General features: G+C 43.5%; 1 protein-coding gene across 4 annotated transcripts in view; it reads right to left on the bottom strand.

Annotated features, from left to right (window-relative positions):
* Window positions 1-14,117, bottom strand: part of Mtr (5-methyltetrahydrofolate-homocysteine methyltransferase) — a 77,459-nt gene that overhangs the window by 19,944 nt on the left and 43,398 nt on the right. For all 4 annotated transcript variants that reach the window (XM_021180294.3, XM_021180295.3, XM_029468371.2 and 1 more), the window contains exons 19-24: window positions 11,966-12,055; window positions 10,663-10,815; window positions 7,880-7,987; window positions 7,598-7,698; window positions 1,907-1,974; window positions 1,336-1,456 (exon numbers count right to left, since the gene is read on the bottom strand). In XM_021180294.3, coding sequence (XP_021035953.1) covers window positions 1,336-1,456; window positions 1,907-1,974; window positions 7,598-7,698; window positions 7,880-7,987; window positions 10,663-10,815; window positions 11,966-12,055 — 641 coding nt within the window. The remainder of the gene's footprint in view (window positions 1-1,335; window positions 1,457-1,906; window positions 1,975-7,597; window positions 7,699-7,879; window positions 7,988-10,662; window positions 10,816-11,965; window positions 12,056-14,117) is intronic.

Genomic DNA, 14,117 nt, shown 5'->3' with positions numbered 1-14,117 from the left:
AAAAGAAAACAAACTCAAATCCTCTTTATCAGTGTTCAATCAGATCCTGTAAGAATAATTCTGCCACTATGCTCGTAAGTAAGCCCCTGGTGGGAAAGAACTCCAGTTTTCTAACGTCAGCAGCAATGGCTGAACTGTCAAGTCACTGCAGTATGAAAAATATCCCTGGGTAAAGATGTAAACATTTAGATGTTTCTAGTCTCCATTCACACTACAAATACTATGATGGCTAAGTCTCTGTGTGAGCTGGGGTGTGCCACACGACACAGTTTGGTACTGCACGGAGTCCAAATGTTGCTCTGAGGATATTTTTTAGATGCAGTAAACACTTAAATCTGTAGACTCAGTATATTATCCTCTATAATATGGTTAACCTCAGCAATCAGCTAAAAAACTTCAGAAAAATATTAGGCAGTCTCATTAAGTCCTGCTTCTGGTACAAAGAACTTCTGTGTGAAGACTGTCCTCAGACGTGGGACAGCAAGAGCAGCCCTCGCGTGATATTCCAGCCTACAGATTACAGACCTTCCACAGCCAATTCCTAAAAATAAATCTCTGACTCTCTGAGAAGTTCTAGAATCTATGACTAGAATTTCATTTTTACACACACAGGAAAAAAACAAAACAAAACGCAAACAAACAAACTTCACACTATGGGACCATCCAGTTCAGCTGGGACCACCTTGTCAACCATCAAGTATCTGTGGTATAAGAAATGCTACAAACACCTAGAGTCTCTCCCCATGACCATGACCATGACCATGACCATGACCATGACCATGACCCCAGGAAGAGCTTCAACGTGTCTCCTCTTTATGCCTTTTATCCTAAGGTTTCCCCAAGTCCTCCTCTCAGGAGCTACTCCTCCGCCTGACTTCTTCATTTTCATTAGTCTATCTCCAAACGCTTACAAGGTTTGAGCACCTTCAAGGGAACTTACAATTACTTAGCCAGACTCCTGCAAGCACCAGCCTTCTGAAAAACAACAAAACAAAACAACAACACCATTTTGCTACTGAGTCTGAGTTCAAGAGGGTTCGGAGTACATTATAATTCTAAGGAGCTTCCTGGAAAAGATAACTGCTAGAAGACAGAATCCAAAACAGGGCAAGTGGAGGGAAACAAAGGAGTTTCCGGTTTGCAGAAGGCTCCAGAAGCCTCCTGACACTTCCCCAAGAAAGGATGGGGAGCTTATGCAACACGGAGACACAATGCTAAGCAACAAATCTCAGCACTGCCTTAAAACCCTGGCAGGTAAGAGAATACACCGTGAGCATAAGGCTGTTCGTGAGCATAAGGCTGTCCGTGAGCATAAGGCTGTTCGTGCCGACTTACCTTGAAGTGGTTGCTCCCCCTATCAACAACGGAATCTTTATAGCCAACCTCTCCATTTCCTTGGCAACAAAAATCATCTCATCCAAGGATGGAGTGATGAGTCCTGACAAGCCAATTATATCTATTGTCAAAAGAGAAAGAAAAATTGGCCAGTGAGAATGAAAAAGAGAGGAAATGAAGTACGACACTTTTTAAAATGTTGTTCTGAAGATCAGAAAACCTAATGTGTCCGTTTCTAATTCTAGGAATTTATCATTTGCTTTGGGTAGCAAAAAGTGTAACTTAAATTTGTAGAAACATATTTGTAACACATTTAAAAAGTCACCCAATAAAAAGCATCTCTAATACATAATTATCTCAGGCTTGACCATAAAAACAACTATACAAGTATTTTCCTCTAAGAAGCCGGCCCGCAGACGCTCACTCACACACCTCCTTCAAGCCCCAACAGCCTGCACTGGAGCCTGCTTGACGTTCCTCAGACCCCACAAGGGCTCAGCTTTCCCATTCCCCCATCTAGACTCAGGAGAGTGATGCTGAATGCTATGCCCAGAGGACTGTGGCACAGTACCTGCTTTGTGGTCCAGAGCAGCTTGAAGTATCTTATCACAGGGAGTCATGACTCCTAAATCAATAACTCTGAGGCAAAACATAAGATGTGAGAAAATTAACAAGAGCCCATGAGAGACAAAGTTGAACTAAACATTTTAATTTCAGCCACCAAATGCTGCCCTCATGAAAACTGAAGCCACACTAATCGAAGGTCATCCACAGCAGTTGTTTTTTAAGGGAGAATAATATTCTATAGTATGAATACACTACATGCTACAGCTTAGATTTGAACTCTCTAAAGGCCAGTGTTCTGAAGGCTGTTTTCCGGGATGGCATTTTTATTTACTGTTATACTTATGTTTTAAAGCAGGACCCCCCACTTTTTCACAGGTATTATGAGGATTCTACCTGACATTTCTCATCATGATATGCTGTGTTGCCACAGGACCAAAAACAACAGAGCCAATAAGAGGCTGAAATGTCTAAAATTGTAAGCTGAGATAAACCTTTTTACAGTGACAGAGCATTGATGGACCCACTGTATTCGTTTCCCCGTTCATCTATGGACGGACCCTTGCGTGGTTTCCACTTTGTCGTGACTGTCACCTCAACTCTGTGTCACAAGGACGACTCACAAAGGGATCGGATAAGGCAAGGCCCCATCACTCAGTTAACTGGCAGAAGAGTTGGAAAGTGCATCAGAAACTAACATAAAATCTACTACCTTATCTATTCAGGTCAAAAAGTGTGCTGGTGGGAGCCAGTAGGGAGGATGAGCAGGAAGAAGTGAGTCCCTGCACATATAGAGCAGCTGCTGGGCAGAACTTGTACTTATGGCAAAGGCAGGAAGAGAGAGTGTGACTCAGAGACATCACCAAGAGAGGTCAGCAAGGCTCAAAGAGAAAGACAACTCTGGGTGGGCACACATGAGCTGGAGAGCAAGCACTGAGACAGACCAGGAAACAGGGTCTAGAGAAATGGCTCTGCTGCTAAGAAGCCCTTGCAACTCTTAAAGAGGATCACAGTTCAAATCCCAGCACTGCAATGTGACTCAAAACCCCGATAATTCTGCTCCAGGAAATGCCCTCTTCTGCACTCCAAGGTCAGCCAAACACATAAATATAAGTAAAAATGATAACTCTTAAAAAAATCAGGGAACAGAACAATGCCAAAGAATTTCAGAGCAGTACATATCCTAAACCTCACAGAAATGAGGAGCACTCTGAAGATGGTCTACCTAACTCTTCCATGTTACGCTGAGGCAGGTCCCATTACATAGCTTTTTTTTTTTTTTTCTTTTTTCTTTTTTCTTTTTTTTTTTTTTTTTGGTATTTTTTGAGACAGGGTTTCTCTGTGTAGCCCTGGCTGCCCTGGAGCTCACTCTGTAGACCAGGTTGGCCTCGAAATCTGAAATCTGCCTGCCTCTACCTCCCAAGAGCTGAGATTAAAAGCGTGCGCCACCACCGCCCGGCCCATTACATATCTTTTTAACTTTATTGTATCTGTTAAATGATTTAAAAATTGGAGGACGTGGGGTGGAGAGATGGCTCAGAGGTTAAGAGCACTGACTGCTCTTCCAGAGGTCCTGAGTTCAATTCCCAGCAACCACATGGTGGCTCACAACCATCTGTAATAGGATCTGATACCCTCTTCTGGTGTGTCTGAAGACAGCAAGAGTGTATTCATATACAAATAAATAAATCTTTATAAAAATAAAATAAAAAAATAAAGGACAGAAATAATTTTTTTAAAAATGGAGCATGTATTTTCATTTATTTGTCAATAATTCTAAAAACAAAACAAAACAAAACAAAACAAAACAAAACAAAAAAACAGGTGTGATGGTTCATCTCAGAACTCAAAAAGCTGAGGCCAAAGGACTGCCATGGATCAGAAGCCAGCCTGGATCTAGCCAGCTCTGGGATCCTGCTTCAGGGCTACACAGTAACACCCTTGTCTTACATGAACATCTCTAGAACCAAACACCAGTTGTTGACAGTGAGTGCTGAACACTGAGGCAGGAAGCGGCTTGGCTGTCATTCTTACTGCATGCCCTCTTACACGAATGGATTTGTATCTTGTCCCCACATTCCTTTTTACAAGAAGTTTGTTTGTTCTTGAATTAACTAACACTATGGAACTCTCAAAAACGGAGAGAATTCCAAGTTGACAGAAAGTGCACTGGGCTCTGCTGGTATTAACCACAGCAAACAGATGCTGGCAGTGGCAACAGATAGCCTCTTGGGTTTCTTCTAGTTTTTAACATACTGAAGAAAATCTAGTAACTGGAGATGTTTTGTTTAAGATGACTAAGTATATACTGCTGAATATAAAACAAGGCTAAAGAGCAAATAGCTTTTAAGTTAAGACAAAAAAGTATGCACCTCAAAGCTGATTCTTTATAGCACTACATTACATTTTTGACATTTCTGTTGTGAGCCTAGCCTTTTATGGCTGAACCATGTCTCCAGCTCTGTACATGTTCTCAAATGTGACTACAAATCATCAGAACACAGACAATTACCTTGCTCTCACTGTTCTCTCCTGCTTTATCTTGTTGCTTTCAGATACAACTTCCATGAATGAGAAAAGCCAAGGTGAGTGCTGTAGTTAAACAGACACAGGAAACAAGGCTGCGGGGCGCGGACAGAGACTACACACTGACAAGGGACGGGCGATCATGCCTGTAAACACTGTAAAGGGCCAGCGCCCAGGGCTTGGGAAGAGTGGTTTGAAACAGGAGTGAGTTAGGGAGATGGTCTTAAGATGATGGCAACTAATTCTATTTTCAAAACATTAATTTGCAATTTTAATATAAATGGGGCCCTTTAAACACTTACATGAGCATTATGTCTGAACCCTAGGAAAAGAGAGCCACATGAAGACACTGGGGCCTTACCAATGGTGGACTGTACAGAGTCAAAACACTGCAGATTATATGGTTGATGGGCCTAACTACTGGGGATTCTTGTACCTGTAGCACTAATGCTACCAGACAACTCCCTAGAAATGCAGGACTTGAGATCAAACCTTCCCTCCTGCAGATATAAGTCTCAAGATGCCCAATGAGAGGGCACAGGAAAGGTTAGGAAGCACCATTCTAGGCAGAAGAAAAGCCCAGGGGCTGGGCCTGGAGGGATCCCTGTGTTTGAGGATGCTCGGGAAAGAAGGAACCAAAAGAGTGACAAGCAGTGGCCAGTGAGACAGACTGGGGACAGTGAGCAAGGGGGCTGGGAAGCAACCTCAACCTGCAACTTCTTAACCTGCTTTCTTTCAACAAGCCTTGCTGGGAAGTGACTGAAATATTTATAATTTTCTACACATTGTAAGTTTAGGACCTCACAAAGGCAGACAATTCCAGTCTTGAGTACCAATCTAGCACCAAGGCTGCCCCACAGCATCTTCAAGGGCATAAGATAAATTTCATGGCATACTTGAGAAACAGAAGCTCTGAGTTAGAGCCCCGCATGACAAGTGGTACAGTTGCTGCTCCACAGCAGGGCAGGTGCCTCTGTACACAACCTAGTGTGCATTATGAAGAATGAGAAGAGTGAGTCCTCCACCTCAGTAAGGATACATACGGCGACAATGCTGGATCAGTATATGTTGTACACATGTGTTTCAATGTCATACTACGTTTTATAAATATGTAACTTAGGAATATATATTCCTTGTTAACTAAAAATAGGAGAAAGAGGTGGAGACAGGAAAGGGAAAAGGAAGGGTACAAATGCTGTCTCTTCCAGACAGCTGCCCCTGCAATTCACACATCCTACCACTAGATGGCGGCATCCTACCAGCCCAGCACCCAGCTGTGAGTCTTTTTTTTTTTTTTCCTTCTTCCACTTGAGGTTAAGTAGTACTCACAGGGCCTATTACTGTTGCTCCCCCCTTTTCTCCCTGCACCCCATCCTAAATCTGGGCCATACTTTCTGGTGGCAGCCTACAGGAACGGACACGAAAGAAGGAAGCTTCTGCTCGTTGCTTGCCCAGGCTGGCCTGGAACTTACTATGTTAATCTACCCACATCTGCATTAAGTGGGATTTAAACCTATGGGGTTAAATACATGAGCCATCACATCTAGCCCATTTTTACATCAATTCCTGAAAATCTGATAGGTGAATTTTCTTATATAACTAGTGTTATATGGGGAAAGTACATAACTGTCTTTTCATAGTTGAGAGAGTATATCTAAAATCAACTGTCATGCATTAATTATCTGATCAAAAATCAGTCTTAATATTCTAACCTATTTCTCAATGGAAAATCTGAATGTTAATGAGTCAGGACATTTAAAGTTGATGCAGGTCAAAATAATATTGGCAAGTAAGTGACCCCAAAGAACTGAGGCTGGTGTTTCACTTTAACGAATAGTAAAGTCAGTAGGGGGAGGGAAGTGCAGTCCTGATTGTCAAGGCTAGGAAAGAAAGCTGCCTTCCTGACAAAGGCTGGAAGGACAGGTAGAAGCCTGGCCGTGGGGAAAGCTGCCCTCCGGGTACAACCAGCTCGGCATTCCTGAGTGGAATCAACCAGCGTTCCAGGCAGGGACAGGTCAAGTGGTGAGAGGAGAGAGGCTGAGAAGGCTCACTGCTGGCTGGCAGCAGCAGACAGAACATGAGAGCCAGAGCGCCAGTGGGCTCCTCTGCCAGAGAGAGAGAAGGCACAGTGGAAAGCAGTCATGACTCCAAAGGACTGCTGACAGGACACTGGGACCAGGGCAGGCTTTAGTGGCTTTTTCATTGAAACATATTGTGAATCAGGGAAACTGTAAACTTAATATAAACCATTAGCTTATCTGGAAATAACTTTGTTACGAATATGTATTCTTTGTTAAGTTATCAAAAGGGGGTTATACCTGCATATATCATTCCAACTGCTACTTCATCATCACTGTGATGGCTAACCATGGTTGTCAACTTGACTACACTTGGACGTGTCTAAAACCCAAGCAGCTGGGAATGGTTGTGAGAGATTCTTCTTGGCTAGGTCACCTGAGGTCAGAAGATTCACCCTCATTCTGGCCACCCTTTCTTAGTGGCAGCCCACACGGAAGGACACAGAAGAAGGAAGCGTTTGCTGTCTGTAAACGTTCCCTCGCTCTACTTCTTTAGGATTCCACAGTGGGCTGTGACCTCGCTGGACCATCCTGAAGCCCTTCCTTACACGCAGTCTCACTGACTGACTACAGGATCCTGGCCTTTCTGTCAGGAAATCCCTGCTGCACTGCTTGCACCACAGCCTGTTAGCCTCTCGAATAAACCCACTACTACAATATACACATACATTAGCTTGCTCTGCCAGTTCTGCCGCTCAGAGAACCCTAGTACAATCACCAAGAGACACAGGGCAGCGAGACTAGCAACGACAAAGCTTTCCTATAGAGTCCATGGTACCAACTCCCCTAAGAACCCCAGTCTAAACCCCAGCAGTTCATTGAGTGGGAAAGGGTACATGTGAGCCATGAAAAGCCTGAGGAGCCTTAGAGACTATGTCCACCACAGATTCTCAAGAAGGCTCCTGGCTGCCTGACCCCTAGAGATTACTTCCCATTCTCTATGTCCTTTAACACATACATAAGAGAAACATAATTATGAACCTAAAAACAAAACAAAACACCAAAACCCACTTCATCCATGGGCGCCCCTTACCCCAGCCCTTTCACCCAGTAAAAGGCCATGAAGGAACTGGAAGAAGTCGATCCCAGCTTACCTGAAATTGTTACAGGCCAGCACCACCCCAACTATGTTCTTGCCGATGTCATGCACGTCCCCTTTAACAGTGGCCAGCACAATGGTGCCTTGGTAAGGGTCCTGCAACATGAGGCAAGCAGTGAGCATGCATAAGGGGTCACCAGGGAATTTCCCCGGCCATCGCCTGGGTGGCTCCTGAGACCCAGACGGTCGTCCCTGGTGACGCCTTACATCAACACTTTACTGATGAGGTTCCCAACCTCAGAAAAACAAGCTTTCCAGGCCTGACTAAATGACTTGCCTCTTCTTCAACCGAACCATGAATCAATCTGGCTTCTTCTCTTTCCTTTTCCATGAATGGGATAAGGTGGCCAACAGCCTTCTTCATGACACGGGCTGACTTTATAACCTGGGAAAAGCAGAGTTGGGCATCATTAGCAAACTATCACACGACTGCCGATGCTGACCCATGAAGCTTCAGGACCACTCAACAATGTCTGATTTGACCTTCCCAGATTTCTAGGGTGAGCAGGATAAGGATAAGGTAGGGAGTGACAATAAATGAGGAACAGCAGAGGAAAACCAAACAGAAACCAAAGGTTATAATTTCTGTTTCTGAACTTCTGCTTGGTAGATTGTTTTTTTTCTGCCTAACATCCTTTTACCATCTCTGAATTCTATTCATCTTCTAAGTTTCATACTTCAATACAATTCATCCCGGCATTCTATAAATTCTGAGGATTTTTAACTCACTGAAAACTGTGCTTTACAGCCGGGTGTGGTGACACACGCCTTTAATCCCAGCACTTGGGAGGCAGAGGCAGGCGGATTTCTGAGTTCGAGGCCAGCCTGGTCTACAAAGTGAGTTCCAGGACAGCCAGGACTACACAGAGAAACCCAGTCTCGAAAAAAAAAAAAAAAAAAAAAAAAAACCTGTTCTTTAGAAAGAGGCCTTTTAGTGGTTTACTTCAGAGCCCCTAGGCTAGATGCTCAACAAGAATTCGCTAAATGACAGTTTTAAGTACTTATTATAATAAAGAATTCTGCCTGTACGTAAAACAGACTATTTAAAGTCCCAGTACTTAAAAGAGTGACATAGTTTCAAAATAGGCATTCTTAAAGACGACCACTGGCTTGTCAAGCCACATATCAGTACTAACATTGCATTTATCTTAGGTGGGCACTAAGGTAAGAGGTGATATGGTGCCAATGGCCAGCTTTGACATCCAGGGGGTAAACTGAGGCAGGCAGCAGATGGAAGTCAGTGCTGAGAACACCTGACAGGCAGTCCAGATACTGATGGGGGTTGCTGAAAATGGCAGCCAGTGATGAGAAAAATTACTCAGCAGACTTTCCTCTGAGGGAACAGAGCTTAATTTACTGGGCTGGCACTTCCTGTGGCCACTGAAAAACTCTGAACTCTCTAACTTTGTTGGGGCCATCGAGAAAGAAACGAAAAGGAGAAAACTCATACACACATATACACACTGAGTAAGTGAAGCAAAAGGCAGACTCCAAGACCTACAAATACATACATACATACATGCATGCATGCATGCATACATATACATATACATACATGCATGCATACATACATGCATACAGACTGACATATACATATTTACAAATAGATTAGATGGAGCAAAGCTCCAGCAAGCAGGCTCCAAGCATGTCACACATATGTAACATACACACACAACTGGTGGATGCAGCAAGTACCAGCACACCCAGACAAGCTTTACAAATATAAATACACACAGATTTGATGGATGGAACAAAGATCCAACATATTCTCACATAAACTTTACACATATACACGTATACATACAAAGTTCCAACAGGTTTATTCTTTCCCTCATGGCTTATATATCCCAGCCAAATCTTTCAAGTGGTATAAAATCATAATGTGATTACAAATTAGTTTTTTCTAGTAAATGACTAAAAAACCAATATGTTCCCCAATACCTTTACAAGAAATCACACTATGAACTACAGACAAAGAAAACAAATGATTCTTAAGAATTCACATACATTTGTAACTGAGTAACTTGCTATAGATTAACAAAGTGTGAGCTAGCAATGTAGTTTTCTCAGACAGTTTCTCTTACTGACAGGCAGCAATTTGCAGTTACAAAGAAATGATAAATTATTTTATTACCACTCTTTAAAAGTAATCTTATTAGAATCTTAAAAGAATCACAAATTCTGAACTTTTATATAAAAATCAGTCATATCGACTTTAAATCCTCAAAATGCATATCTACTAGTCAGCAATTCTTATTAAACCATACGAAGAAGCTGAGGACAAAATGGGTACAAGAAATCATCACCAGCCCAGCCTCAGTGAGAGTCACGTCGGCCAGCACTGCCATTGTTCTTGTTCCCTGACCATAAAAGTTTCCTAGCTTAACTAATGAGAGTGTGCCTTTCTGAACTTTCAATTGCTCCCTAAGATTTTCTACATCAGAGCCAGTAGCAAAATCATTTAAACCTAGTTTCACTAACTGTATTTCCAAATGTTTTCTAAGGGTGGTGGTCACAACTCTTGAGTCCTTTCCTAGGGTGGTGACTGAGTCATTAATCTGTTCGAGCAGCAATGCCTAAAAGAGATCGAGCCTATTGTTTTAGGTGCCGGAGATACTGCCCAGGAAAGGACTGGAAGCTGCCTTAGAGTTTTCATACAATTCTTAGATTAAGAGGAACGTGAGGTCAGCAAGCAGAGCAGAACTCTGTAACAGCATGAAGTCCTCAGGGTCACGCCTCAGCCAAGGTACACCAATCCTGGCTGTGCCAACTGGTGGGCTGAATTCCATAAGTTCTAAAGTCATTGTCATCTCCCACATGGCCCTGGCAGTATGGAAATACAGAGCACGCAGATTGTGGTGCTAAGAATGTCTGCAAGCTTTCTAACCTGTATACACTGTGAAGATAGACTGGCCAGGGATGGTTCCTAAATATACCCAGAGAAGGAGTGGCCAGATAATGCTTTCAAGCTCTGTCTATACTGCCACCTCAGAAAATACTCATATGCACAACTTACTCAAAAATAGACAAAGGAAATGTTAAAATTTCTAATTTGCCAACCTGAGGTAGAAACATTTTTCCAGCTCCAAAAAGATCACCAACCACTTTCATGCCATTCATGAGGGGCCCTTCAATTATATTCAGAGGCCGAGGATATTTTTCCCCGTTTAACCTGGCTTCTTCAGTATCTTCAACAATGTGCTTCTCAATGCCCTTAAAAGAAAAAAAGAAAGACAAAGAAGGGAGGAGGGAACAAACAGAAAACTGTATCAAGGCCAAAAACAAAGAATGAATCACAGGAATGCTGAAGAACGTGAACCCCAGAATCAGTCGGAGTCTGCGTCCCTGTTCTCATCACCAACACAGGCAATTTATTAATTTTGGTTTCCTCACTTACAAATCACAAAGTCCCAACCTCATGGTTTTTGGCAATCGCTGTGATATAATTTACCTACAGTGCCTAGCTAATGATAGGAAGTAAGTACACAGGAAACTAAGAAGTACAGTGAGGACTAGGAATGCTGCTCAGTGTTAGAGTATATGCTTAACACGTGTGAGGGGCTGGGCTCACTGGTTACATGCTAACAAATACACACGTCTGTGAAATCAGTATCTGCTCAATGCGGTGTGGTAGTGCATGTCTTAAATGCTAGCATTCCGGAGGCATTGGCAAGAGGATCTCCTTAAGTTCAAGGCTGGCCAGGGATACACACTAGGGTCCTGTCTCAAATAAATAAATAAATAAATCTGTATCTTCTCTCACTATAACATTACTCGGCTAGAATAGGATGCAACACTACAAAGGTTGTTAAAAGGTGAAGTTAAAAAAAAAAAAAACAACAGCAACAAAAACAAAACAAACAAACAAAAACCAAAAGAAAACAAAACAGCCTGGAACTTTCCTTCCCTGACTTGCCTGGCCACTGCTTACAAGCCTTCCTCCAAATCCCAGGATCTTCAAGAATTGTAGGACACAAACAAATAGTTGACAAACTGAAACATATATTAAAAGTTGAATTCTAGAACCAAAAAACACTCTGGAATATCTTGGACTCACTACAGGGCCTAGGGAGGGTTCTTGACCTCCAAACTACTAACTGGGATGGGTGTGTCCCTGCTGTTTATGCAGGCCTATCTTGTACACGGCAGCCACTGAGTTCCAGAGCATCTGCCATACCCATCTATGAAGACAGAACACATCTGTAGACACTGTCAAATGAGTTGAGAACACTGGCAGACAGACATCTCAGGTTAAAAATCAGCAGTCAAAAGTCTAGGGCATCTCCCCCTCCCCCTTCTGTCAGCAGTGGCACCAGGGAGCCACAATGAGCCATCAGGCTTCCAGTGCGGGCTCTGTACTCACCTTCACAAGAGCATACTCCAGACGCTCTTCAATGGAGCCATTCCTCCACTCATCTGTCTGGATGACTTTCTTCCCTCCTTTGCCATGAGTCTGAATTAAAATCAAGACCAAGAAGTGGATACAAATGATACAAAGTGAACTCTTTGCAGCAAATAAAAAAGTTAGTGTCTTATCCTTCAAGTTTCCAGACCCCAGGGTGTTCAGCATGGGTCAAGACTGAAGTCCATGGTGAGAGAGAAAAAGAAAGAAGTATTTAAAATGTGAGCTTTCGTTAGAGAAAGGGAAGGGCTGGATTTTTTTTCTTCCCTTCTTTCCTAAAACTTAATAACTGACATCAAAGTATTCCTCGGACATAGGGTTATTCTCTAACACTCCAGCTCTCCGGGAGGATCCCCATCACCCACACACCGGCTGAGATGCTGGAGCCAGGAGCAGAGTGACAGACTCTCCTATTCCCAGCACTTGGGAACCTGGGGCAGGAGGAATCTGAGTGCCAGGCCATCATATACGACATAATGAAACCCTGTCTCAAAAAACTGAAAAGGAAGAAAGACTCACGTGCAGGCAGAATGTTCCTGGAAGTGGACAGACTGGGCCGCATAAGTTCATCCACACCATAAGGGAGGGAGGGAGAACACAGAGAAGGGAAGCTCTAAGTGTCTGTGTCTGGAGCCGAATGGGTGCAGCAATATGGAAGTTTGAGGGAATAGAGCCAATGCAGACACTGATGAAGGAAGGGCTTCAGAGAAGCCGAGTCCCCAAGGGAAGAAACTCAGAAAGGGATGAAGGCACAGTGCAAGTGTCCTGGCACACTGGGGACAGTACGCCACTTTATGTTTACCCTCCACTGGTGGCACAAGGTGCCCAAATAGGAAATCTCAGGGCTGAGCAGCCAGATGGCGCAAGGGACAAGCACCTGCAGTGAAGCCTGATGATCTGAGTTCAACCCCTAGAGACTGTATAAACGCAGAAGGCGAGAGCTGGCTCCAGAGCTTTCCGATCACCCCTTCAGATCACCACGGGTGTCTGCAGGCTCTGCAAGGCCAGGTGCAGCGCCTACTACTCAGCCCTCCAAGTGAGGCGGAGCAGCTTGGTGCGCGTTAGCTGAGTGACTGGATGACTGACCACAAGTGACACTGCAAGGAAAGAGAGGCCAAGTCACAGAAATTCATCTGGACTTTAGTCTTCAGACAATGTAGAAAGGGAGAAGGTGTACTCAAAGTTCTGTAGCCAGAGTCACACTCAGAGAGACTCAGACGAGGGAGACGTGACGACACCTGTGATGAGGCCTGATGACAAAGCCATTCCATAACAATGACCAGGAAGAACAGACGGAATCAGGAAGAATGCCAAGGTAGTAAGAAGAATGATTAATAGGGCACTTCAGGAAATCTAAAGAAGCAGTAACTAAGAAAAACCCCTTCTCATGTTCACATTCCCATCACTGATACACAAAAGCAACCAAGTCCTAGCAGCCACACAATCAAAACAATTCCTGATCTGGGAAAGCTCCTAACACAAGGAAGGATGTTGGAAGACATCCAACAGTCCCGAAAGAAGTCATGTGCCACATTCATAAGGCAGTGAAGGAAATATGGATACAGACAGTGGTAAATACAAACACAAAGACCAGCAAAGATTTCACTTACGTGAAAAACGACCTTATATCTGACTGCTGTATCTATAAACTGATTAGCTTGATCAAAAAAAGAAAATCACCATTGAGAATGAAGCAGTCATTTCATAGGTAGGAAGGAGCACACCAAGATCACCTTACTTCTAATCAGTTATTTAAACGAATGCTCATAATGCAAAGACAAAACACAGGGACTGCAGATACAGATCAGCGGTAGGACACTTATCTGGCTGGCACGTTCAAATGCTGCAGTTCAATCCACACACACACACACACACACACGTTCAAATGCTGCAGTTCAATCCACACACACACACACACACACACACACACACACTCGTGTACACACACACACACTAAAGATGACGATGATAACAACACAGTGCACGTTTTTATGGTGCCTGATTAGAGTCTTCACCTCTCCTAGTGTTCATGATACTGGAAGGTACTCTGCATGCTATTAGAAAAGGCCGGTAATCAGCACCCCAGCTCTACACGTCCCACGTCCTGTGTATG

Source organism: Mus caroli, unplaced genomic scaffold (assembly GCF_978045245.1).
Source record: "Mus caroli unplaced genomic scaffold, Mus_caroli_1 scaffold_15, whole genome shotgun sequence".
Lineage (NCBI taxonomy): Eukaryota > Metazoa > Chordata > Mammalia > Rodentia > Muridae > Mus > Mus caroli.
This window is presented reverse-complemented; position numbering and strand designations above follow the sequence as displayed.